At 37.1% G+C, this 27,502-nt stretch overlaps 1 protein-coding gene across 1 annotated transcript; it reads left to right on the top strand.

Moving 5' to 3' along the window:
* LOC134539755 (ras association domain-containing protein 2) lies at positions 1-26,066 on the top strand. The gene is made up of 9 exons (XM_063382031.1): positions 1-108; positions 3,206-3,300; positions 5,812-5,951; positions 7,436-7,511; positions 13,564-13,719; positions 17,017-17,205; positions 19,963-20,518; positions 21,604-21,823; positions 25,591-26,066. Exons 1-9 carry the CDS (start codon positions 69-71, stop codon positions 25,649-25,651), a joined length of 1,533 nt encoding a protein of 510 aa, XP_063238101.1. The 5' UTR covers positions 1-68; the 3' UTR covers positions 25,652-26,066.
* Positions 26,067-27,502: the final 1,436 nt, after the last annotated feature.

Genomic DNA, 27,502 nt, shown 5'->3' with positions numbered 1-27,502 from the left:
TTTTCGTAATGACAGGCAAGTGATGGGATGATTGCGTTTGGAATTTTAACACTGATCCCGGAAAAGAAATGTGGAAGTGCCATAAATGTGGGAAGCCTGTTTATTTTGGTATGTCGGTGTTCATTGAGGGTTTACTGCACGAAATGTTTCCGAGTTCTTAAAACTTTTGTCTTTTGTGTGCAGTGCGCTTTGTAATTTTAAGAAACGTCTGATGTAAATTTTTGATTGCTGCATATTCTCTAAGGGGCCTTAAAATGTCAGCTATTAGCCCTTTTCTTAATTATATTTTTTTGGTTTTGGTAACTACTGCCTGTGCGGTGAACCGCTGCATATTTGGCTGATGCATGCTGCCATTAACCTTGGTGCAGTATGCGCGGCTTTTGTGCATTTCCAAGAATCCTTTTGTAGTTATAGTCAAATATAATCAAAGGAAATGTGGTAATAAATGTAAAATTTTACCTGGCACCGGCAGTGCAAGCATAATATGTAAATGATGAGATTCAGGCTTATACAAATTGACATGTACCAGAATAGTGTTTGTAGCTTGTTTCAAATTGTGCGCACTTAAAATATATATAAATCGTTATTATATTATGCTTGGACGCTTATGAATATCCTCTACTCCTTAGTACTAGCAAATATATTGTAGGGCAGGGGCATGAAAATGTTTTAACAAAGAAGAAAAAAACAAGAAATGCACTAGATTTTTTCCAAAATTTTTTAAGACATTTGCATTTACTCAAAACCTTCCTTTTTTGTTAGTTTTCAAGTAGCTATAGCAACTAATGAAAAGTGTGTAAAAACTTTAAGAATAATAAGAAGCCACTCCATTATGTCTGGCATCATATTTTGGAATATTCTACAGATATTCTTGTGCAAAAGCTAACTGTGACATCAATGATTGGCAAGAAACCTTCTGAATCTTGTATACTTCTTTTTTTTTAAAAGCCTATCATTTGAATAGTTTTATTTTTTGACCTAAAGAGCTTACATACTTTTTTTCTCAGAAAAATATAACTATTTATGAGAAAAATTAAAGACATAAAAACCATTTACGTATGCCACTTGTGGACTGAACTTTGTAACAAAAAGGGCGTTCTTATTTAGCAAGCTACACAACATTTACAAGAACCATGCTTTTCAAAAAAGAAGGCAATTTAAAGAACAAATAAAGAATTCTTAATTGGTCATTCTCTCTGTTCTGTTAATTTTTTTATGAATTAAAAGTTACACACGTGTGGAGATTGCTGAATGGCCACACATGGTGTGGCACCAGCTGCAGTTCCAAAAATTACAAGATACAAAAATATTTGTTTGTATAATTTTTCATATTAGATTTTTTGGGAGTAGACTTAGATCCTGCTACCATAGTGATATAGATGACGTCACTAACATGATGGCACTTTTGTCAGTACCACCCCTACATTCCTATGGTACAAGTGCGAGAATATGGGGGTTTTGTGCGGGCAACATTCACGTGTTTGTTTTGCACAACCATGTTTCTCTATCAAACTAACTTTCAGGTATCATATTCTATACTCAAGCCCTACCTTTTCTAGTATAGGACACTATAACAAAGTAATATTTCACATAGTACATATGATCTGTACTTAAGTCCTAACTATTCAAGTATAGAACATGATACCAAAGATAAATTTTCTACAATATTGTATTATACACTATAATCCCACCTGGTTTACTATATTTTGTGATACCATGTTCTATAATTCAATTACAGAACACAATACCAAATATATATATTTTGTACTGTAATTGACTTTTCTCAACACCATCTTTTGCAAACCAAGCATGTGAATCTTCCCAATAAAAAAAAAACCCATTCCCCCCACTTATACCGTAAGAGCAATCAGCAATACAATTTATTATCATTGGCCAACTTCCATTACGCCATATATTTCCCCTACTTTATTTCCAATCAATAATAAGGCAGGTATCGTATTTTTAACTTTACCCAATTTTTTTTAGTAGGTACCTAACATGACTTTGATGCAATTAATTGAACTGATTAGTGATAATTGAGGTAGTGTATCTATAAATTATAAGGCATTAAACACGGTGTTGAAAAAAACAAGTGTCTGCTATGGAGGTTATGGGTGGCAAATGCGCCGGCAGTTGGGAACTATTACCTCTCATCTTAATGAAGGGTGGAAAATTAACAGAAGTTGTACTAACATAATTATTTAAATAATTTTCTTTGTGTGTGAAAAGTAGTGGTAATTGCATTGTGCTTTCTAGCACCTTTTCTGAAAGAGAAGTTAGCTGTATTGCAAGTAGATTCCACCTGTAACATCTCGCGGCTTAGCACTGGCTTTGAACCTCACATGTCTACTGCGACTGATGCAAATTCACATCATTCTTCTTCCTGGCACGTGAGTGGAGCAAGCAGAGAGGCCACACCCACCCGTCTGCCCGTCTAGGTCCATGCATCGGTTCTTTCTGTCGCAATGTTGCAAATAAAGTTTGAAAACTGCAGGTAAATAGGTGTGGCCTTTGCACTTGCTCTCCACTCTCCAGGAAGCAGAGTGCCAAAGTTTTATATATATATATATATAACTTTGGCAATGGGAGTGTATGACTTGATGTAAGCTTTTGGACATACGCCATTGCTAAGCACATGTATGTCTGTTGTGCTGAATTTTTTTTTTGTGGGTGGGGGTTGGGGGGTTCAATTCATAATTTGTGGTGGTTTTTCATTCTCTTAGTCCATCATTTTTCTTTGTTTGTTGACTATATTCCTGTTATGGAATATTATGTTGTGTAGGATATATCCTGTTGACAACAGCAATTTTTGCTTAATTTTTTTTGTCTTTTTTTTTTTTTTTTTTTTTTTTGTAGTTTTCTTCTACAGACATACATGTGCTTAGCAATGGCGTATGTCCAAAAGCTTACATCAAGTCATATATATATATATATGTATTCAGAATTAAAAAGGTAAATATCAGTTTATTTAGCTAAGATCATCAGCACTCAAAACCACCATATTTGAAATTGATAATGAGTTGAGAAAGAAATCTTGAATGGTTGGGTCTTTTTTCACATAAAACGTGGACTTTTCAAACAGTGCACCGTAAGAGTTGGAAGTCTCTGTGAGCGATGTTCTGGATGTTGGTTCATCAGTAATGTGCAGCTGGGCAGCACTGGCAGGCCATGCGGGGGAGAGCTGTCAGCATGTGTTTGTTCGCAGCGGAGCGGAAGCAGTCCCTGGGGTACGACTGGCACCCCGAGTGCCTGCGCTGCGAGGAGTGCGGCAAGCGTCTCAACCCGGGCCAGCACGCCGAGGTCGGTCCCGCCCCGCGTCTCGTGTCTCGGAGTGCCAGAGACACTACCCTGACCATGTTTGGTCATAACAAGTCTTAATATTTCGTCGCCTGAGAATTGGAGTGTTCTATGTCCATTGAAGTCGGAACTGAGATATAAGCATTTGAAAGTTCAAATAACTGAATAGCATGACATAGAAAAAAAATAATATTGGTCTTAAATTAAGAACAAACATTTTTATGTGCGTAGACGTGTGTGGATGTAGTACAAATGAATACTAATATTAATTTCTTGTCCATAGCATAACAAACCTAAAATGTGGACATAGAACACTCCAATACTCTGGTGGCAATTTGTACAATTTTTTTAAAATTTTACCATTTGTTGATTTTTCTAAGACCACTACTTGAGGTCATCTGACAGAATCATGATTAAATGCCAAACACCAATTATCATTTCATAGGAGAAACAATTTGTAGCAGTCTGTCACAATTAATAACAAGGCATTCCAGAACAATATGTTGTAGGTGAATTTATTAAATTTTTTAAAAGTAATTTTAACTGTACTGGAAATAAATGTTCCAGAACATACAAGTCGACGTAAAAACAACGTTGTATTACAACAACCCAGGTTGCATGCCCTTGCCTCTTTCTAAAAACGTTTATTAAAGGTTTATTAGTGTTTTGTAATGATATAATAGTATGTTCATAAAGAATGTCCCAGTAATAAATTTTAATAGTATCAACTCTAAGTGTTGTAGAGTGTTGGTTCAAGGTCACAATTAAAAGTAACTCGGACAGTTTTAGATAAGCGCATGCACAAGTACTGCATTGTTTTATTGCTTGCGGGGCCACCTACGCAAAATGGTGACTCCTGAACATAATTTCCCCAATTAGTAGAGGGTGAAGCTGTAAACTTTATTTGGCAACGTAATGGTCGAGACCGACAGAGCTCTTTTTCGCTGATCTCCACGTTCAACTACATAACGCCATGCAATTATTTTCCCTTCGGGGCTTTATAAAAAATAGTGTCTCCATTCCGCCGCTACCTAATGATTTGCCAGAGTTGAAGAGGCTATTGCTTTCATTACTCCAGACTTGTTAACCAAATTGTCAGAAAAATTGGGTGTGTGCCGTGTAACTAAAGGTGCACATATTAAACATTTGTAAGAAAAACTAGGCTAGTTTACCTTCAATTTGATGTTTGATTTGTATGAAATAGTTCTAAATTAAACTGTTTATAATGCACCCTTGAAACTGGGACCTTCTTTTATGGACATCCTGTACTTGGTTAGGTATTGTGATGTAATGGGAATGACAACTGTGTATTCTTTTGAGAGAGATTTGTGCATTGTCAAAATGTTTGATGTACATAGTTTTAATTTATGTAATGCTTTTTAATAATTTTGATGGTTTGTTTACTTTATTATGAAAAAATCTTTTGAAGGTATTAGTACATAATTTTTCCTTGGTTGTTTAAGGTTTTGTTTTTTTCAATTAATTTTCTTGTCTGAAGGAAGGCTGATATTATAATCATTTTTCCAGTCAGGTAAGATTTAAGAGAAAGAGTTTTGTAAGCATGGTCGAAATGCTGTTGCCATGCGCCAGTTTATGTCACATGAGTGCCCTGGTCCTTCCCAGGAAGAAAGTCAGCCTGGGGTTAGTCGTTGCGTGGTCGCGGTACCGAAAATTCAAGTCAGGTGATGGCTCGAAATTAAATAATAATGTAGTGAGTTGAGGTAAGCTTCGCGGCTTCGGTACGGGCGACACCGATTTATAAACATTTTTGGACCTTTTATTTAGAATTTATTTTATTGCAGGCATCCATAGTTACCGTAGTCAAATAAAAGTGCATACAAGTTAATCGGATTGTTTGATAATTTTTTTTCCATGTACGTATCGCTGAGTGTCAGGATTCTGGCAGGACAATAATGGGTCTATCCTTGGCTACTGCAGACCCGCTGAAAGCACCACAGACTCACTCATTGCAGCCCACTCCCTCTGCAGGGCTGGTTTGGGATTACTTTAAGCTAGTTTTAGATTCTTGAGAGTAAATTTATAGAAACAGACACTATAACCTTTAATTGTATATATTCATCACCAATGCTTAGAGACAGGAAAAATTTGCGGATTCATTTCGCGGTAGGCTAGACTCCAAACTCGTTCACCTTCATTCTGAGTCAGTGATTGGACCACCGTTTACCTGAAGGACTCTAAGCCAGTAAAAAAAACCTTCAACAAAAGAAGTATCAAATTGCAAGCACCCCAGGTAACACGTGTCACGAGTCACTATCCAATGAGCAGGTGCAATTTGTCCTAGTACGTAGAGGATCTTGGAGTCTATCCTAGAGGTCATTGAAATCGTGAATTTTTCCAGTCTCTACCAATGCTTTGAACTTCAGTAGATAAAACTTCTTTAAAGTGATTAGTATTTTATCAAATCTGAATAATGAAGACATGCCTGCCTGTGTTGAGTGTCGGGTGGAACTCGGCACCGTGCAGTGAGAGATGTGCGTGGTTGTTGCTGTGCAGCACAAAGGGGTGCCCTACTGCCACGTGCCGTGCTATGGCGCGCTGTTCGGGCCGCAGCTGTTCGGGCATGGCACGCGAGTCGAGTCCCACACCAGCTTCGGCAAGGTGGAGAACCGATGCGTCGGCCCCAACATGCCCAGGTGAGGCAGTCTCTCTGGGTTCAGTTGGTAACTCACATATGGGCGTCGCAAGGATATATATTTTTTTGGGGGGACTGCAATTGATTTAGTTGTTGAGGAATATCCATCCCCTGGGAAAAAAGGGGAAAATTTGGGGTTTGAAGGTGCAAAAACGTGGTTTTTAGGCATTTTTCTTTCCTAAATATTCTAATTATAGTTGGTTGCAATATATAATATATTTTTTATAAAAAATATTTTTAGAGAATAAATTTGTAAAACACAGTGCTCACATTACCACGATTGGACTAAATGCACCATGCGCAACATATGGGTTATATCACAGAAATCATATTAATAATATAACTACGAAACTAAATATATTATTAGAGGGTACGAAATTGAAGACTTTTATTATTGGGGGGGACATGTCCCCCCCGGTTGCGACGCCCATGACTCACCTAACAGACCTACCTTTACAACAAATGATTGGATCAGACCTCTCTCAGGTGGAAAACAATACCATCCTTTAAGGGGGAGTAGGCCCTGTCACATTGGGTTTTTCCATCGTTTTGCTATGATTATAATTTTGAACTATTTATCTCGATTTTTGGCATGTCAAGGCATAAATCTTATCTGCCAGACCTTCTGCACCCTTGCTACCACATATATGTACTAGCAGGATCTAGTCTGTGAGTGACGCGAGGAAATTACTTATCATTTCACGTGAGCGAATACAACTAATGATAATCGCACCAGTTCACAAATGTTGACTTCAACAAGTAGCCAAAGCAAAAAAAATTAGCACTGAGACTTAATTGTCAGCGGTATCAGAATATTTGAAATGGCAAGATGACGAGGCGTGATCCCCCTTTATTTTTGGTATTTATATGTGAAAGAATACACGGTCTACTTATTTACTTTCAGATGAATACTAATGTGGAAACTCAGTTGCCAGTTCCGTAACTTTAGATCCATTGGTTGCTTGCTGACGTAACTAATGTTCTGTGTATTGTGGGCTGATGTTTGGGACAGTGACTTGTGGCCACTGCTGTTCTGACCATTTCCTTCTTCTACTTCTTCTTACAGTCCCACATCTCCCTCCTTTCCGTTTTATTTCTCACCTTCTCTTTCATGCTATCCATCATTTTGTTTTTCTGCCATTTTCTCTCCTATTTTTTTTTTTTTTGTCTCTTGCTGTGTCTATCTGGTATTATTATTCTTTCTCTCTCTTTATCATCTTTTCCTTCTTACTTTTACAATCTGTCACTCATTTTTATCTATCTTACTTATGGTTTCTCACTCTCAATATTTCCAATGTATTTTCCTGCTCACTTCTCCTCTATCTTCCTCTGCCTCTGTGTGATGGCTTAGCTTCGTATCAGATCAACGTGTTTTGTAATGCACGGTGACCCTGCGTGTGTGTTATCTTGTCCGCAGGGGTGTGAAATGCTTGGGATTTGGCAAAGTTTTCATAAGTGGTTTTATTTGTAATTTTTTTTTTGCAGATCCCATCTTGAATCAAAGTTGAAGATTTTTAATCAGTTCTATGATGGAAGAAGTGGAGAAATTAGGAGCAGAGAGGTAAAAAAAAATTCTAGTTAAACATCTAAAATAATAAAATTACATAAATTTCATGAAAGAGTGATGTCTTGTTATAATACTGCATAAACTGTCATGTTTTAAAAATATGCCGTTCTAGAAGCATCCCATATGTAATGTATGCCTTATCAGAATGACTAAATATTTTTGAAGTTAAACTTCTTTATGTGCATATGAAAGAATGATGATTGAATTTTTACACAATGAAAAAAGGCTGTGTACAAATAATAATTATATATTTGCTTTTAATTTTAAATCTTATACTTTAGTGATTGATATAGAATATTGTTCCATATCATTCAAAACATGTATTTATTGTGAATATTATTGATAGATTTATAATAGGTATTCCCACTCTAAACGTCATCTTCATGATTTGTGAGATAAATTTGTGGCAGTGGGTCTTTAAAAACAAATAGAAGAACATCTGAGTTGAAAATTGTTGGCTTGCTTAGGTAAATTCAAGCATCGAGTGTACCCATCAGTGGTTTTAACGGCTGAGCGTTCATAGCCGACGGACGTGCGCGCGCGCTCCCCGGCTTTAATGTGCTATTATTTCTTCACTATCGTTAAGTTCGACTCATAATTGATTCATCGCTGCTTAATCTTTCCGACTTTCATGGGTTTTCATTACCCGATAATAATGATTCGATCATTGAATTAGTTCCAGACACGGTTACTAAAATGTTCAGATCGCCTACTAAAAAAGTGATTTCTAATTCGCCGGGAATATCTGAAAAAGCAAGTGAAAGTTCATCGAAGCAAAAATCTTCTAGTGAAGCTTGGACGGTAAAACTTCTGGATCCCACCATGGAAGACTTAATCTCGGCCGTGAAATCCCTCAGTATGAAATTTGACGAGTTAAAAAGCGAGAATATGGTGTTAAAAACCCTTCTTATCGACTCTCGTAGTGAAACTGCAGAGATAAAAAATGAACTGCAACAGATTAAACAGATCTTATCTTCTAAGACTGATTCTGTTAATTCATACAGTCAAGTAGTTAAAAAAGTCTCCTCAAACAAGAAACCTGCTTGTGTCGAGTCATCCGGTGTATCTGGCAACAGTGCGCGCACCAGTGACCCACTTACAACTCAGCGTGTCTCCAACGACGTCATCAGGAAAAACGGTAAACAGCTCGTCGACGAAGACGGCTTCACCGTAGTACAACATTCACGCAAGTCCACGAATAATGAAAACTCCGATAGAAAATTATCTAACACGGATCGTAAGAAAAATCCCTTGCAAATTGGCATCAGGAATGTTTCCACATTAAAAACAATTGCTAAACCTATTTACAAAAAAACAAAAGCTCTCTTTGTCACGCGTTTTGAGCCGTCTGTCACGGAACAAGAAGTCGTAGATTATATTTCCAACGAACTAAATCTCAAGCAAGTCAAAGTGGCCAAGCTCCGGACAAAGCATAATTCTTACGCCTCCTTCCATGTATCTGTTCTGGAAGAAGATTTTAGTAGAATTAATAATATTGTTTTTTGGCCCAGTGGCTGTTTAATCAGTCCTTTCTTTGGAAAACTGCATCAAGACCAAATTGTTAATACTAATTCATCTCCTGAAGCTCTCGGTAATTCTACCCAATTACCTCCAAGTTCCTGCAGTACATCGTCACCTTTTATGCCAGCAACTTCTATGCCAGGGCCTGGAGGAGTGCTTCCTACTCACTTCCCAGTGAATGCCCAATCTTAATGAATGGGAAATTGCATATCAGAATGTTAGAGGACTTAGAACAAAATCAGTTGAATTCTTTGATAATCTTATTAATACTCAGTATGACATAATCTGTCTAACAGAAACTTGGTTCAACGAAAGATGTATCAATGCTCATTATTTCACCGATAATTATTCTATTTTTAGAACTGATAGGGATCCGCTACTCTCATCAATGGAACGTGGTGGCGGAGTGTTGATCGCAGTGAACAAACATAAATTCCCTTCTGTTCAGCTAATTCAATTATATGTCTATCGTGGAGTAGAAGCCGTATGGATTAATATTAAAATTGCCTTTAATAAGTACTTAACATTGGGTAATATTTATCTTCCTCCAACTACATCACCTAATCTATTTACATTGTATTTTGAAGCTCTTGAACAAAAACTCGTTAATTCTCATGATAATGTGATTATCTTAGGTGACTTCAATGTACCTGGGATAGATTGGAAAGTAAATCACTATTTCAATATTGCCCGTGCACATGTCAGATCCAAGGCTCAGTGCCTGCTTGATTTCATATCTAATTTGGATTTATTTCAGCACAACCTAATACAATCTTCCAATAATCTTCTAGATCTTTGTATTTCTAATCTATCCCATTGTGTGGTTGAAAAAGCTGTTGAATCTCTGGTCAAAGAGGATATCTATCATCCTACCCTACTTATTAAACTACTTATTGAGGCGACCTCACACAATTTTACTCCAGATTCTATTTTCAGAAACTACAAAGCTGGTGATTACTTAAGCCTTTATAACTCTCTAAAAACCCACAATTGGGATGAATATTATAACACCACTGATGTAGATGCTCTTGTAGATCAACTTACATCTTGTATCTGTGATAAAATCAATACTCACATTCCATTATCCACACGTAAGGCCTCTAAACATCCTTATTGGTTCTCTGGTGAATTAATTCATGCCTTAAAATCTAAAAAACACTTTCATAAACTCTATAAAAGAAACAATAATACTCAGTATTACCTTCTTTTCTCTAAATATAGAGCAATAGTTAAAAATCTTATTAAGCGTGATAAAACTAATTGGAATCGTAGTATCAATAATAAGGTTAAGAATAACCCTAAAAAATTCTGGAGATATGTCAATGTTATGAAAAATGGTTATAGTGAATCCCATTCTCTTAATGTCAATGGTGATATCTGTAATGATCCTGGTATTCTTTCTAATGTCTTTGCTAAGTACTTTGCTAGTGTATATGTACCATCCACCAACCACCCTCGTATCATTGATCCCGATATTATTCACGATTCAATTCCTGTATCATTCTTATCAGAAAGCCAGGTCTTATGGGGAATTAAATCATTAAAACCAACTATGTCTACTGGTCCTGACGGTATACCAAATTTCATTATTAAAGGCTGCTCTTTTATTCTAATGCCTCTATTGTTGCATCTATTTAATACAAGTCTAAAATCACAAGTATTTCCCACTAAATGGAAAATAGCTAAGGTTATTCCCATACATAAAAAGGGTAGTAAACTCAGTGTATTTAATTATAGGCCTATATCATTATTAAATGGCTTTACTAAAATCTTTGAAAAAATAATATTTAAACATATTAACTTTCCAATAAACAACAGATTAGCTCCTAATCAGCATGGCTTTAGAAATAGTATGACAACTTCTACTAATCTTCTCTCATTTATTAATCCTATATACAATAAAGTTACAACAAGGGGGCAGGTTGATGCATGTTATTTTGATCTGGCTAAAGCCTTTGATACTGTCAATCACTCCATTTTACTAGCTAAACTTTCTAACTTCGGTCTCTGTAATAATTATATAACCTGGTTTACTAGTTACCTTAAAGATAGATGTTTCTTTGTTTCACTTAATAAAAAAAACTTCTACTTTATATCATGCTACTTCTGGTGTGCCTCAAGGGGGTACTTTATCTCCCTTATTATTCAATATTTATATCAATGATATTTTTAAAGTTCTTCATCATACTACTGGTTTTCTGTTTGCTGATGATCTTAAAATATCCAGAGAAATTTCCTCCTTAAATGACTGTCTGCTTCTTCAATCTGATATTACTGAAATTGATAATTGGTGCAAAATGAATTTAGTTTCACTTAACAAAGATAAAACAAAAATTATTTCTTTCACAAGGAAAATTCATCCAGTTAAATATGATTATTTTCTTGACAACTCAAAAATTTCCAAATCTCTTAGTATAAAAGATCTTGGTGTTATTCTTGATTCCAAACTATTCTTTCATCAACATGTTAATTCTTTAGTATCCTTTTCCCGTAGAACCTTATATTTAATAAATTATATAACTTACTATGCATCTGATACTGAATCCATTCTTACTCTTTATTTGTCCTTAGTTAGAAGTAAACTCGAATATTGCTCAGTTATCTGGAACAGTATTAACACCACCGACAGTGACAAAATTGAATCCATACAAAATAAATTTTTCAAAATAATTAGTTCTAGACACCATCAATTACCCAAATTAGAATCTCTTTCAAATCGTCGCATCCATCTGGATGCCCTGTTTGTGTTTAAGTGCTATAGTTCAAAAATTAATTGCTTATACTTACTTGATAACTCTGGTATTCGAGTCCCGCAGTTCAAAAGCCGCCTTCGATCCCTATTATGTTCCTTACACAATAATAATGATTTAATTTACAGACTTATCTCAAATTTCAATAAATATGAAAATTTTATTAAAAACTTCAAATTTTAATTTTTATGATTACCCTAATATTCTGAGTAATTTTATAATCCTGTTTATTCTTCCAATTTTAGATCAATTAGTTAAAATTATCTCAGTTGCTGTTTTGTTTTGTTTTGTTTGTTATTGTGTCGTCCTTTATTTTCCTGTGTAGGTTGTATTTATTCGCTTGTATGTGCGTCTTTTATTATCCTGTTTATGTTGTATTTATTCGTTTGTATGTGTCGTGTTTGTATTACTTGTTCTGTGCACACCTCTAAAGCTTCGGCTGTTGGTGTGCATGTCACAAATTTTAATAAATAATAAATAATAATAATAATAATAAATTTGTTTACATAGCTTGATGAGTCCGTTGGTAAAAAGTTCAAACGACATGTCTAAATTGATATTTCCAGCTTATGTTTTTTCCTTGTGTCCCCTTGAAAAAACACTATAACAGGGTTCTACTGTAAGTCATTTTTATGTTACAACATTAATACATTTTTCAAAAACAGAAATACGTAACAAATTAAATTAATTTGTTCCGAATAGTTGCACATGCTTATTACAAATCATTGTATTGTAAAAGTTCATCATATTACAGTCAAAATGACACTGTTTTGGAGAAATAAGCATTGTGGAATATTTGAGGGTCATATTTGTTCAATAATGTGCTATCATTTTTAATAAATAGATTTCGTAAGAAATAAAAACAATAACACCAATATCTTCTGTTTTAAAAACAAAATTGGCTTGAAAATAAAATTATAAAATTTTGTCTTTACTAATCCAGGATGGATGTGATCCTGAGTGAGTTTGCTTGAATAGTTTAGGAGTGACACTTAATATTTTGAAAAAAGGCAGGGAAGATATTGTTTTTGCCAACAAGGCAGATTTTTGGTGAGAGTGTGTCGGAAAAAGACACCGCGTACGACAACAGGAGTACATATTGTCAGGGGCGGCGCAGCACGACACATAACAGCTGATTTAATATGTTTAACGATTATTGAAACTAGATGTAAATGGATTGTTGTAACAGTTTGGAATGTTTATATTGATATAAGTAATTATTTTAAGTCCACGGTGACCTGTTTATGATTTATAATAAGTAAAAAAAAAAAAACCACAAGCCTGCTTACATTTGATTGTTGAAAAAATCTTCGGCTTACGTGATGTATTTTGAGGCAAGGAAAATTTTTTTTGGGGTGTCCGGCCCGGGGGGGGGGGGCATTAAGGTTTTTTGCCCTGGGTTCCAATTTACCTTGCACCGGCCCTGCATATTGTTGTGTTTTGTCCACAATCCGTGTGCCTCTGCAGACCTTCAGTGCCCAGCCGTCATCAGGTCCGGGAACCTCGGGAAGAATCAAAGGACAGTTACTTTACTTGTCTACATCCAGCACACTATCTATCAATAGTCGGCACCCCGGTTAAGTTAGCAAGTTACCAACATATCTTATGCCTCCCTATCGCAACTTTGTAGTTGGTCGGTCACCCTTGCCGTCCCGCTGTGTCGCGGTCGCGGCAGACCCCGGGCCTCTCGACAAGAGGTACCGCGGCAAGAAAGCCGTGTCTGCCGTGTCTCTGGGCGTGGCGAGGTCAGGGAGAGCGCGTGCGTGCTGCGGCAGGTGAACGGGCGCCTCGTGCTGGAAGGCGCGCTGCGCATCCACTGGGGCGTGCTGGGGATGATCCACCTGAAGGAGGACGACGACCAGCGCACCGTGGTCACCGTGAGGAAGCGCAACTCCTGCCGGAGCGGCTTCTTCAACGGCCTGGACCTGGAGGTGGGCAGCCTCGTATAATGTGTGCAAGGATATGAGTATGCAAGTGTGCAGATTTCGCGAAAAGATTTGGAGACTAGATGAAAGTTAAAACACTGTAGCATCGTCTGTGTTTCGCGATTGGGTGCGTTTCTCCCAGGTACATATCGATTGTAACCAACACCAATCACAGTGATTCAGTGCGGAAGTAAACGCGTTTCTGAGTGGCTCGGTTCAAATAAGGCAACGACTTCTCTCGCATATGGCCGCCAATCACAAGGAAGGAAACCACAGGCGCGGGTATGCCTTGTGGCAGTCTAACAAGTGTTCAGATCTTTTCGCGAAACATGCCTGCCCCTTTATATAAGTATTCAAGTGTGCAATTATAAAAGTACGCATATTGGCAAGTGTGCAAGTATATAAGTAAGCAAGGGAGCAAGCATGAAAGATTGAAAGTGGGCAAGAGTACAAGTATGTATATAAGTATGCATGTCATGTGGCACCCCACTAATGATGGTTGCACTTTTTGTTGCCCTCCGATCATTACACTTTTGTTACGATCTGACGACGTTGTCACCTTGACTTACCTACTGGTCGTAAAGAAGGTTCTCTTTAGGAACTCCTCTTATTCACTGGTAAAAACTTAATGGATTCCCAACTACACTGTAAGTTAGATTTAAAGCAATATTTAATGTTGCAGAGTGTGGTTTATATATAAATGATTTATGTCCCAGAAGTTTTTTTTTTTACCTCTGGAAAAAATATATATTTTGGAATAAAGCCCAATGTGAAATAAATGTCAGTAAACTTTTTTGTTATCATCAAATCATATTAAAATTATAAATATAATGCAAGAAAGTGAATGCGTAAAAAAATTGATGTAGTAAGCAGGTCTATTGATATTGTGAAATACCCTTGTAAAACATTTATTTAATGATGTATTATGATGTTAAAATATTATTTATGCTGTACCTAGGAAACTAGGAAACATAATTTGAGGTTGGCACTAACTGAACCCAATACTACTCACTGCACTGTTTAACAAAGTTTATTTTCCTTCTGAGTTGATATTCATATACCCACCTGGGCATTCAAAATTTACCTTTAGTGTTTAAACCATAACAGAAGCAAAATAAAATAACTCCAAAAAAACTTAGAGGGGTGTCAGAACATCAACTACAAGATAAAGTATTTCCGTTTCAATTTTAATTCATTTTCTTTATAGCAAAACATGTTTACAAAAAATAGCCTTAATTTTATATATCTTTTCTCCAAAAGGATCAAGTGCATGAGTTTATACAACAAAGGTTTATTTTATAGAACAAGATAAGCAAGAAAATTAAAAGCTGTAATGGTAATCAGCCCGTATCAGAAAATCAGTAAATGGAAAAGATTGGTTAAGAAAAATCATACTAATTGAAATATATAATTTTAGAGATAATGTTTAGGTTTCTGGAGAGCTAAAATTTTTTTTCTCTGAAACTAAGATGGCCATCAGACACTTGTAATCGTTAGAGTATAAAGTGCAAAAATGTTGAACCATTGAAAATAGCTATTATGAGGTCCCAAGTACAAAACAAAACCAACTGTAACATACTACAAGAAAAAAATAACAACCAACTACAATAGCTAGCTCTCCAAAACCTTGCATACCTTCGTGACTCAGTGCTGTCATGTTGGCATCGTGGTTCCCCTCTCTGCTATTCTGCTTGAAACCCAACAGCCCCTCCCCCTGCCCTCAAGTTGCTTGGGAATCCAGAACATCAGAGAAGCAACTGAACCCTTCTTGAAAATTCTTCTTTAGAATTAATTATACTTGGTACGATATATAGGCAAGGTTTCCTGTTTTATTCTTCTTTCGAAACTCTCGACCTGTCAGGGTGGTACTACTGAGTCTTTTCTAATGATGAAAACACTCCACACATCTACACATTATGGTTGCTCTTAATGTTTACTGTTTTTTCTACAGCACACAGCACCTAAACAATTTATTAATTGTGGATATATCTTCTTGTTTTTCCCACAGTAGTTGTCAGGTAAGGTTAATCATGTCCTCAGCTTCATTTTTAGAGTATGAAACTTTATAACAGAATATTCTAGTAGCTTAATAATGTAATGAGAATTTTCAAAACATATTTTTGTGTGTATTTCATCAACAGTATTATCTGCATTGTTTAATTATTACTTCTAAGGAAATATAACAGACAGATGCCATCTTGGTTTCAACCAAATTTGTTATGAAATAATTTAATATCTCTTAATTTTAAAAAGGTTTGGCTGTGTTAGAGCCAAATAGTGCCTGCCCTACTCCCATTAATAGTTTCCCCTGTGAAACAATAATTGTTGTGTAGAATTTTTATTTTGAAGTGAAACTTCTTTGGGCATGGTGAGAGTAAAATTTCAATGCATGTTTTTAGGAAACATTTCTGATTTAAAAGGACAAAGAATAGATACTTGGCCAAAGAGGTTTAAAGAGGACACTAATGCTAGATATGTTTTTGGGCTCGTTTTTGTTCTCCTCTTTGTGCGATGATTCGTTCCCCACTCAAAGAAAATATAACCGACAGACAGAGAGTGCACATGCGCTTGTTCAAAAAAATAGATATAGGTATCATATCCTATGCAGTCAGCTGTGAGTGCCTTGAATTTTAATTTGTACCAGCGCTCTCACGTTCCTCCTAGTCAACCAGCAGCGTAGAGAGCGCTGTTGAGACAGTCCCTGCATATTTTGTTCAGAGATTTGGAATGATCCAAATGGCAGAATTTAGGGTGTATTTTAACAGCGAGTCTTTCTCTCTCTTTGTACCGTTTTACCCCTTACGAGTGAAGGTTTGATTGCCAAAGATGTTTCACTTCTATCATGTTTGCTGGGTTACAATTGCTCTTTTTTATTTCAGTGTAGACAATTGTAATAATAATGTGGGAAAAAAAAACTACCTTATCTTAATATATATAAATCCAGTGTCCTGATGTTTGTTTCCAGTGAACTCTTCACCAAGTCAATCGATTTCGATGAAAATTGGCATTTATGTGTAATTTTTTTCCAACTTGAGAGATAGGATAGTTTTTATTTTGATTAATGGTCTTAATAATTATAATAAATAATAAATAACCTATCGCCATGGGTAAACAAAAAATCTTAGATCATAAACATACAAACAGTAATTGTGTGACATTTCTCTATGTCCAACACACTGTCATATAGCGCTATCCAGTTTGCTTTAACTCGCAGACAATAAAGCTCCATGTGTTTAGCCCGGGCAACGCCGGGTACATCAGCTAGTGGTGTTATAACGGAGGTCGGCGGTGGTCTTGCGGCAGGTGATGGACGGCGTGACGAGCAGCAGCAGCACCACAGACACGGGCTTCGCCTCGGGAGCTTCGTCGCCGTCGCGCGGCGAGGAGCAGGCCCCCGCGCCCCCGCAGGCCCCCGCGCCCAAGTGCCTCACGCTCCCGTCCAAGCTCGACGTCCGGCAGATCGACTGGGACGAGCTGGACGACCTGCTGCAGGTGCGCTCTCTCTCCCTCTCCCTCTCTACCTCTCTACCTTTCTCTCCCTCCCCCTCTCCCCCCCCTTCTCTCTCTCTCCCCCTCTCCCTCTCTCTCCCCCCTCCCTCCTCTCTCACACATTCTCTCTCGACGTCTGCCAGATGCCTGCCACGCAGTTCTTTATAATGTGAAGTAAAATTATTTATAAGTATTTTGTAAAGAGAAATTAGAATTTAAATTTTGAGTTAAAATACTTAAAAAATTTTTATAGGACGAAAAGACCCTGTAGATCTTTATTTATTTAATTATTATGTTTTTTGGTTTATTTATTTATAATTATTATATATTTTTTTGTTGGGGTGAGAAGGAGATAAAATTAACTCTTTATTTTATTTAGCACTGATTTGTGATTTTTTTACCTTTTATTAATGTTATAAGATTTATATACCTCAGGGATAGCAGCGTAATTCTTTTTGAGAGTTCATATCAACAGACGAGATTTATATGTATTTTGTAAAATTTAGAACTTTCTTCCTGTATTTAATGAAGAGTATCTTCTGGTAATATTCTAGTCTTACTTCTAACGAGAATGTAACTGAAAGATGTTGTCTTCATTTCAACTATTTTTGATGATATCATTTAACATTAAAAAAATTAAGCCTTTTTGAGCACATAATTTAATGAACTGCCTTTGTTATTAATTTTGACAGACTACTACGATAAGTTTCCCCTGTAAAATAAGAATTGGTGTTTAGCATTGAATTATTTTCTTCTTTCAGAATGAGTGTAACTGTAATAATTCTGTCAATAGACACTTTTTATGGTCTTGTTAAAATTAAATAGAAAATAAAAAAAATTACATCTTACTATAATTGATGGTCAGGACCTGAAAAATTAGCTATAACAATAATGTAATTTCGCCATTAAATATTTAATTACAGCTATTTTTCATGCTGTTAATACATTTGCAAAAAAATTGTCATATTCTTTATTCATGCTGTATATCAATCTTAAAAATATTTATAATCAATGGAATACATATTTAATACTTTTTTTTTTTTTTAGTAACTAGCGCTATTATTGTAGATGCCGTCGTTATTTTTATGTTATGGTTGTACCGCCATCGTTATTTTGATGTTATGGTTGTACCACCATCTTCCTTACCTCAGTGGCGCTGACATGGTGGTTCCACTGCTTTGTTTTTAAGTTAGCCAACAACAAAAATTGGCTTGTGCTTGAATGTAATTTACCAGAATAAGCTGTGCCATTGAAAAAGTTTCACTTTAAATCATAACCAAAAATATTTTGTTTAGAATGATCCTCGTGTCCAACTTGTTTAAGTTTGTGTAAAACGTTTAGCCTGTAAATAATTTTATAAAATTTTAAACTGTCTTTAAGATTTTCTGTAAAATCAATCAACATCATTGATGCCATTGCTGTCGCCTGCCAGTTATTTATTCTTGCAGTAAGAGTACTGTGTTTTATCGCATAATTATAGCACATTTTATACTAAAATAAAGTTTGAAATTATTTTGCATTGGTTGCAAAAAGTTCAATGGTTTGATGTTTTTAACTTCGAAAATTCCCGATTACAGATTATTTCAGTCTTAATTTAAGCTATTCAGGTACCTATTCAGTGTGTAGGTGTACTCTAATCCCTCACTTAGCATAACTTCAAATGGCGTGAATTCAATTAGAGCGATGTTAATTTTACTGGCCCAGTATTGAATAGCACATCTGTAAATTTCAGTTAGCACGAAATCGCTACAGGTAAAAAATGTTGGGCATGACGGTACAAAGTCTGTTTCAGTTGAGTACACAACAGATGTACTGTGGCATACAGTTAACTATGGCAAGTTCAGTTGCAGGTTTGGAGTGTAAAGGATCAAATGTTTTTACGTTCACGCGTATGACACCGGGCCGTCCACAGACCGGACTGTGACGAACTTCAGTCTAGCCAGTGGCAGGGAAAACGCGCACGCACACACACAACACAAAGCAACGTCTGCCGGTAACTGTACATGTGCAAGCACCTGCAGTGGGAATCATGGCAAGTGAGATAGCATAATGCATAGTGTCCAAGTATTTGAAAAGTATTACATCGTGCAGAATGTCATGTTTAGTCCCATTTGAAACCAAAATAATCTGGCGTATTAAATGAGTCTTCGGATTATTGGGTAAAATTAAGGTGTGAAGGAGTGGGGGTGGGAAATTAATAATATTAAAATTTAAACTTTATGGTTTGGTCTTTCTTGAAAAGAGTTGTTCTATCCTTGAAAGTCCTTGCAAGACCAGGGTGAGATAGTAACTGTAATGAGATAAATTTTGTTTGACACCGACATGGCTTTGTATCACAAAAAATTCAGAATGGGCCTTGCTATTAGAGTCAAAAATGAAGAGTAAAAAAAAAAGGGGGGGGGGTGGGTTTGTCTGTAAAGTCGGTTTACGGACGATAATTTTACTTGATAACGTCATAAGAAAAATTACATAATTTTTTAATTTTCAAATATTATTTACAGTTTTTGCCAATTTAATTTAAGTATAATCACGAACAATTAGTTAAAAAGCCCGCCTTAACCTGTATGATATTATTGAAGATTTTTCTCGCACGGTGGTTGGCTGGTTCTTGCACGCTCGGCTCGAGGCTGAACCTGACAATTTTTCGTGCGTGCAGCCGGCGTCCATCGATTTATAAGGGCGTTATCACGTCAAAAAAAAAAGGCTCTCTTTATCAATGAATTGGGACAGAGCAAGGGTGACCGAGGACGGGGGTCGCAGGTGGAGCGCAAGGTGGAGGACGGAGACAAGCTGTACCAGACCATGCCGGTCGGCCTGGCCAGCGCCTCCTCCCGGGCCAGCAGCGAGGACAGCCCCTTGCTGCAGTCGAGCTGCGACGACGGCTGCCGGGAGTGCTGGCGCCAGGGGTCGCCCGTGCTGAGCCGCTCTCTGAGCGGGCCCGGGTGTCTGGAGGCTCCCCCCCGGGACCCGGACGACGTGTACTCCAGCCTGGACGAGCTGTCGGACGAGGCGGAGCGAATCGGCCGGGAGGAGGGCGTGGTGGTGAGGCGGGCCGCCAAGACGGGCTCGGCCGCCATCAGGCGCCGCCCGGGCGGGCGCCGGCGCTCCCGCACCAAGCTGCGGCGACGCTGCTCCATCAACGGCCACTTCTACGACCGCGAGACCAGCTTCTTCACGCCGCCCCACGGCAGCCAGATGAGCGTGTGGGTCACCTCCCTGGTCAGCACGCCCGAGGTCATCAACCTGCTGCTGGAGAAGTACAAGGTGGACAGCAAGCCCAGCAACTTCGCGCTGTTCATCATGCGCGACAACGGAGGTAGGTGGCTCGGGTCTCGCCAGCCTGGAACCCCCCCATCCTCTTGTCTGTACGAACCAGCCCCTTGAAGGAGAGCGAGTGAGTCACAGACACAAAGGTTTATCCTGGTGGAGGCAATCTAAAATATTTTGTAAGTGCAAGACATGGCAGACTCTTCTGTAGGCCGGTGGGTTTTCAAAAATTTCTCCCATCAGACACACTGCCTCCGTTGGACTGGTACTTATATGGATATTGCATAGAGTTTGCTGCACTCATGGCAGTACTTACATTGCTTTTTCATGTAGTCTGAAGTATAGAAGGGAAAGGAAGGTGAGGAAATGCTGTCTTTAGTATACCAACATTGTTTTTATTTCTGGAGGAAGAATTTCAAAACAATGTTGTTACCATCTAACTCTCTCTCCCCCCCCCCCCCCCCCCAACCCCAATTAAGATTGCCTCATATGTTACTTGAAGGTGCAAATTTATTGCCCAGTTGTCATTACTGAAGTTCAGTATATGGAATCAGCTGTGTTGTCTTGTGCCGAATGTGATATCAGTTACTTGTGGTTAATGACAACTGCAATGTTGTCTAGTAACAGCTGGGGGTGGCTGCCAGAGAAATTTGGACTCTCGATATGTATTTATGTATTTGTATGCCATGGTATGAATGATCAAATAGCAAGCAGCTACCCAAGAGTGTTAGTATGACTTTAAAAATATACTATTTTGTCAGTAAGATAACTACAGCGGAAATTTTAACTTTTAGTATTGTAGTCTCTTATCTAGAAGTTTCAATGTTAGGCTGATTTGTTTTAAAAATACTGTTATAGCGTAGGTCGTTATTGATGAGACAACATCCACTACTAAAGGAAGTACAAAAGCTTAGTCTTGCCCATGCAAGGTAGTAATTAAATTCTAAAATGTTAAACTATTTTTTGTTAATACATTTTTCCCGGACATTGAAACTAGGTTTCGCTTTGCCCCAATTAAAAAAAAAAAAAGGCATTTGTACCGACAGTAAAGTAAATAGATGACCCCCGAGTGAGAAACTCTGAGCTGATTGCAAGGAGTGACGGAGGTGTGAGAGGGGATGTCCGTGTGCGCAGAGCAGCGCAGGCTGCGTGACGATGAGTACCCGCTGGTGGTGCGTGTGATGCTGGGGCCCCACGAGGACGTGGCACGGCTGTTCCTGATGGACCGGCGCAGCACGGAGGAGATCAGCAGCGAGGTGGCCCAGTTCCTGAACCTGAGCCTGCCTGAGTGCCGCGCCATCCTGGACCGCTACGACGACGAGGAGCAGCGCGAGGTGTGCCAGGTGCTGACCAAGTGAGTTGCCCGTCTCTCGCCCCTCCCGTGGAGCCACTCAGCGATATTCACCTTGGCCCGCCAGTTGGCATTACTTCACCGCCTGCTTCATCTTTCACTCGGAGTCCATCGTTACAATGTCTCTCACTCTGTCCCCCCCCTCCTCCCTGGAGCCACTCAGCTCACTCACTCACAGATGTTCACCTTGGCCCGCCAGTTGGCATTACTTCACTGCCTGCTTCATCTTTCACTCGGAGTCTATCGTTACTGTCAGTTCTTATCTCAGTACAATGTCTCTCACTCTGTCCCCCCCCCCCCTCCCTGGAGCCACTCAACTCACTCGCTCACAGATGTTCACCTTGGCCCGCCAGTTGGCATTACTTCACTGCCTGCTTCATCTTTCACTCGGAGTCTATCGTTACTGTCAGTTCTTATCTCAGTACAATGTCTCTCACTCTGTCCCCCCCCCCTCCTCCCTGGAGCCACTCGGCTCACTCGCTCACAGATGTTCACCTTGGCCCGCCAGTTGGCATTACTCCACTGCCTGCTTCATCTTTCACTCGGAGTCTATCGTTACTGTCAGTTCTTATCTCAGTACAATGTCTCGTGTTTTCTAGTGGGTTACATCTCACTATTACACTTATCTGATCATAAAAAAAAATTAAGGAACCTATGATAACTTGTTTTCAATACCATTGTCATAATTTGTGTCCTTCCTTAATGAGGTTTTTAAATAATGATAGCATGTACGTAAGAAATTATAAATGCGGGAAAATTGTCTCTGACCTGACAGCGTATGTGCGGTACAATTGGCGAATTTTAGGCCATGCGACTAGATTTTGAATCAGTTTTTCGTATTTACTGCACCACCTTTAAACTAAAAAGAGATGTTTTGCTGCCTTAATTTGAACTCACAAATTACTTGTAAAAGGTGATCAAACTAAAAAGTTGGGCTTCAAATTTCAGACAGAAAATTTATTTTATTTATTTATCAATTCGTTACAAGCCTACCGACGGATTAAGGCCATGGGTGGTAGGCACGATAAACATAAAAAATTACATAGACAAAACAACCACATGATACAAAATGAATAACATTGAGGACAATACTATAATAACACAGCAGGCAACTAACAGATAAACAAAAATAAGTTTCATAATTATATAACACTAAAGATAATCAAGAACCTGTTTGTAAAAAAAATTGTTTTATATTAAAATTATTTTTTGATAGAGAGAAATAGCAACCATGTTTATTAAAATTTGATGTAATTCTGTATACTATATCATTTGTTTTGCCTAAGGAGCATAAGGTGCCTGTCGACTGTTATAGGTGGGTACTTTAATCCCAGTATTTTCTAGAATATAATTGCATTTTGTTTTAATAGTATAACAGTTATAGATAAAAAGGGCTTCTAATAGCTCTCTTCTTAAAACTAAAGATCTATTAGAATTGTTGGTAATGTGGTCTTTTGATTAATGATGTTGATTAATTCATCTAGTTTGTCACTATCTGTTTTTGTAAATTTGTTCCAGACCACAGAGGCATACTCAATCTTGGATCTTCCTAAAGCTAAACTAACAATAGAATCTAAATTAGTGGCATTGAAAGTAATATATTTAATCAACGCTAACAATCTATTACATTGCGATCTAAGAGTTTCAATATGATCTCTAACACAAACTGACTTCAAGATAAAATCAGAAGGAATGATATGATGTTTTCTGGAGAAGGTTATAGATGTAGTTTTCTCATAATTAAGGTTGACCAGATTTATTTTACACCATTAGAAAAACTGATGAAATGTCATTTTGAAGAAGTTTACAGTCTAGATGCAGAGAAATTTTTCTGTAAATCTTAAGATCATCAGCAAAAAGTAGGCAATTAGAGAATTGTAATACTTTGGTAATGTTGTCTATAAAAATGTTAAAGAGAATGTTCCACCCTGGGGTACACCAGAACTAACTATATGTAGATCAGATTTAAAAAATATTAATTGAAACATAAAAGAATCTACCTAATAAATAGCTATTGAACCACTTTAGATACTTATTGCTTAATCCTATATTAGGTAATTTTTTTAGTAAAATACAGTGGTTAACCATGTCAATTGGCTAAGTCAAAGTAACATGCTTCAACTTGACCCCGCGTTATCACCTCTGTATAGATTGAACAAAACTAATTAAATTAGTAGTAGTAGATTTACCATTTCTAAACCCATGTTGATAGTCTGAGAGTCACTGATTATGATGACACATGTGAATGACAGTGTTGTCAAAATCTGACAGCATTAGTTTCAAGTATAGATTAACTGTAGCAATGTTGAACAAACAAGGGTAACAAAAATTATGTAATTAGAGTGATCTTTTTTTTGTCTCATGTACATATTGCTTAAGAACATTTAAGAGTTAAATGTTTACAAATGAAAGATTATTCACAGAAATCTGGGCTCTGGACGGTATGTGTTGAGTCATCAGGTCCTTGCTTGCAAGGATAGGGGGTTTGTTGTACACCAGACATTGTGATTCATGAGCGCTTAGTCGGATCTCCGTGAATAACACCCTGACAGGGCAAAGTCTTTCATAAAACTTGTCAGTGGTGACTACATACCAGCCCACAAGCCCACAGAATGCATCATAATAATACGATGAAAATATATAGTGTGTTCATTGCAATATCATTGAGACCACCGTTATCTCCACTAACCACAGCGTTAAGGGAAAGAGGTTGTAGGGCAGTCTAATGGAAAGAAAATAAAAATCCTAGGTCCAAGTAAAGTGAATTTATTACCTGTACTTTTCCACAAAATTAATACTGTACTCATCGAAAATTACTAATAACCTCACATTGACCGCTTCCACAGCAAATTAACACTGATCACTAAATATTAGTTGGTACATTCATAATAGTAATCAACCCAGCACATAGCGAAGCTTAACGTCACATCATATAATGTACACACACAAACCCAGCAAAATACAACCACATTTAAATTATTATGAATACCTATGGTAATAACTGAAGTAAATGTAAAAAAATATTATTTCAGTTTCTATCACATTTATTTAGAAATTAAATTCATAGAGTTATCAAGATTTAAGTGTGAACTTCTGGGTTATATGTATCAACACTTGAAAACACACTAAAGTGAAGTTTAATGTTTGGTAGAACTGTGGGATTTCTAGCTAATGATGAATAGCTTGTAATATTAAGATAACTTTAATACTTTTGTATTAAATTACAACAGTTAAAATTATAGTTGAAAAAACCATAGACTATTATTATGGTTTCACATTCAATTGAAACCAAACATTAAGTTGGGGTATAGTCTTTTTTTTTTTTGTTAATAATATTTAGCAAAGCAATAATATTCATTAAACTATAAAAATACTGGTATTTAATATTGTCACAATATTATACTAAGTTTGGAAAGTAGGAAGTGTGATTTTTATGAGGTAAAGTTAGTCATAAAAACAAACCCTATTCATAGAAAGTACAGTGAGTATACCAAAGCAATAAAAACATATTTTGTTCAACTTAAAAAAACTAAAACCATGACCCCAGAACGTGAGCCGTAAGTAATGAATAACTATCGTCGGAGTACACACTAACTACCAAACTGCCTGCTGTGGCGTATGCTGTCATGTCTACTACCTACATGAAGTTCTCGGAATCTAACAGCGGGACCAAAAAACATGGTAGCACTCGTAGAGCGATAGTGTGTGCCACTAGTACATGGAAGAGGCTGTGGGACGATGGACCTCACTAGTCGCACGTTGGTTCGCAGGTTCCGGGAGATGCGAAAGCGCATCAAGCAGCGCATGGATGAGCTGAAAGTGCGGTTATGATGCTCAAGCCGTGCCGAACCACCCTACCTTGTTATTGTCGTGAGAGCGACGCTGTTGTCTGTTGTTCGCCGGAATCAAAACAAAATGACGAAAGTTGTTTAGTTGCGTGGAACCTCTCCCACTGTCACTAGTTGTAGAGGCGATCACCATGTTCACCTGAATCCAATGCTCCGTGAATGAGGTAAATACTGAAGTGGGTATGCGCAAAATGAGCAAGTGACAGATCAAGAATGCCTTCAAGTGAACAGGTGGTAGCTTGATTTGAGATCAGTTGCCACCCAGATAAACGGTTTGTGTGTGGTTTATTGTTCTAATACGTACAGGAAGTACTAATACGTACAGGAAGTACGTATGTTTTTTCAGCTGTGCAGTAATGAAAGGAATCACCTCAAAACCTTCCCTGTTACATAACAATGATAAGTTTCAATACAGAACTGAGTAAGTTCACTTGAAGTCTATCCTTGATTCGTGTCCCTGGTTTCACACCCAGTTCTGGAACAAAAGACAATGTACATAAAACAATCAGACTTGTTTGCAAGTCTGAAATAAAAAAAAAAAAACAGCTTTCCTAATCCAGTAACAAATAACAAATTGATGAAACTTTGTGTGTTTGTTCTGGAAGCAGGTAAACATGGTGACTGCCAGTGTAGTTTGTGATTAGAGCAAGAAGACTTTATAGAATGTACCAGTAGCTTCAGTACAGAAGTGTCTGATCTGTTAGAAAGCATGTAATCAGAAAGAATATTATCAACTTTAATGTCATAGAATGAATAGTATATATATAATTTTTATACCTACAGTGAATCTCTCTTATTAGTGTGCATTGTATTTTTCGCATGAATTATTTTAGATACTTTTTATTTTGTTTCACAGTTATGAATCTGAAAGAGATAGAAGTTTAATTTCCTTTGTGGTGCTGTAAATTAAGAAAATTGGGAGTGTGTGTCCACTGAAGGGCATAATTTCTGTTTTGTTTAACTAGTTAGGCATGTGTGAAGTTCTGTTCTAACAAAGGGAAATTAATTAACTTAAATTCAGTATTTAGGACCACATATCACATCATGGATAATAAAATAGAGGTTTAGGTAATTGTACATTTCCATTGGCATATCTAATCAATATTTGTTTTGCTATAAATTATTTAACATATAATTGAAGGGTTTGTTTAAGTTACTATAGAAAGTTGTGAATGACTATCTCGGTGAAAGCCACTCCAGTATTGAGTGTTATCATTCTTATTTCCATATTGGTATCCAATTAGCTGAGCAGTGTGAAAAAAATTTATTACAAATTGTTTAGTTACGACAGATATAAAACTGGCATCACACAATCCTAACTAAAAAAGTAAATGGTTGTAAACATGTTAACAACAAAATCAAATGGAATAAATTTTGTTATGATTACAGATATTTAAATGACAAATTTATTTTATATCGCTCACCATTGTGTGAGCTGACTATGGCTCGAAATTATTATACTGCCTGGGTGTGAACATACGAATAGTAGAAGCGTGTTGAGTATTAACTCTACTGCTTTGTTGTGAAAAAAAAACAAATATGAAAGTCTATTAAAACTTACTGCCAATAATTTGTGTGTTAAAAATTTTCACAACTTAAAACATAACATTTTCTACCAGAGTGCTACACGTTTTCTTCAACACTGCACATAATGTAACAAATTCAGTAACTTTTATATTGGAGGGTGTTTTATAAATCATAATGTTCCTGTATTGATACAGGGTTCTTGTTAAATTCATTCATTTACACACGTATTGAGCATGACTATTCATGCTTGTCCAGAGAAAAAAATATAAGGCATGAAATTCATCTCGGTGCAAGTCTAACAGTAATC

Source organism: Bacillus rossius, chromosome 15 (assembly GCF_032445375.1).
Source record: "Bacillus rossius redtenbacheri isolate Brsri chromosome 15, Brsri_v3, whole genome shotgun sequence".
Lineage (NCBI taxonomy): Eukaryota > Metazoa > Arthropoda > Insecta > Phasmatodea > Bacillidae > Bacillus > Bacillus rossius.
Note: the sequence above shows the minus strand (reverse complement) of the source record. Positions and strands in the feature narration are given on the sequence as shown.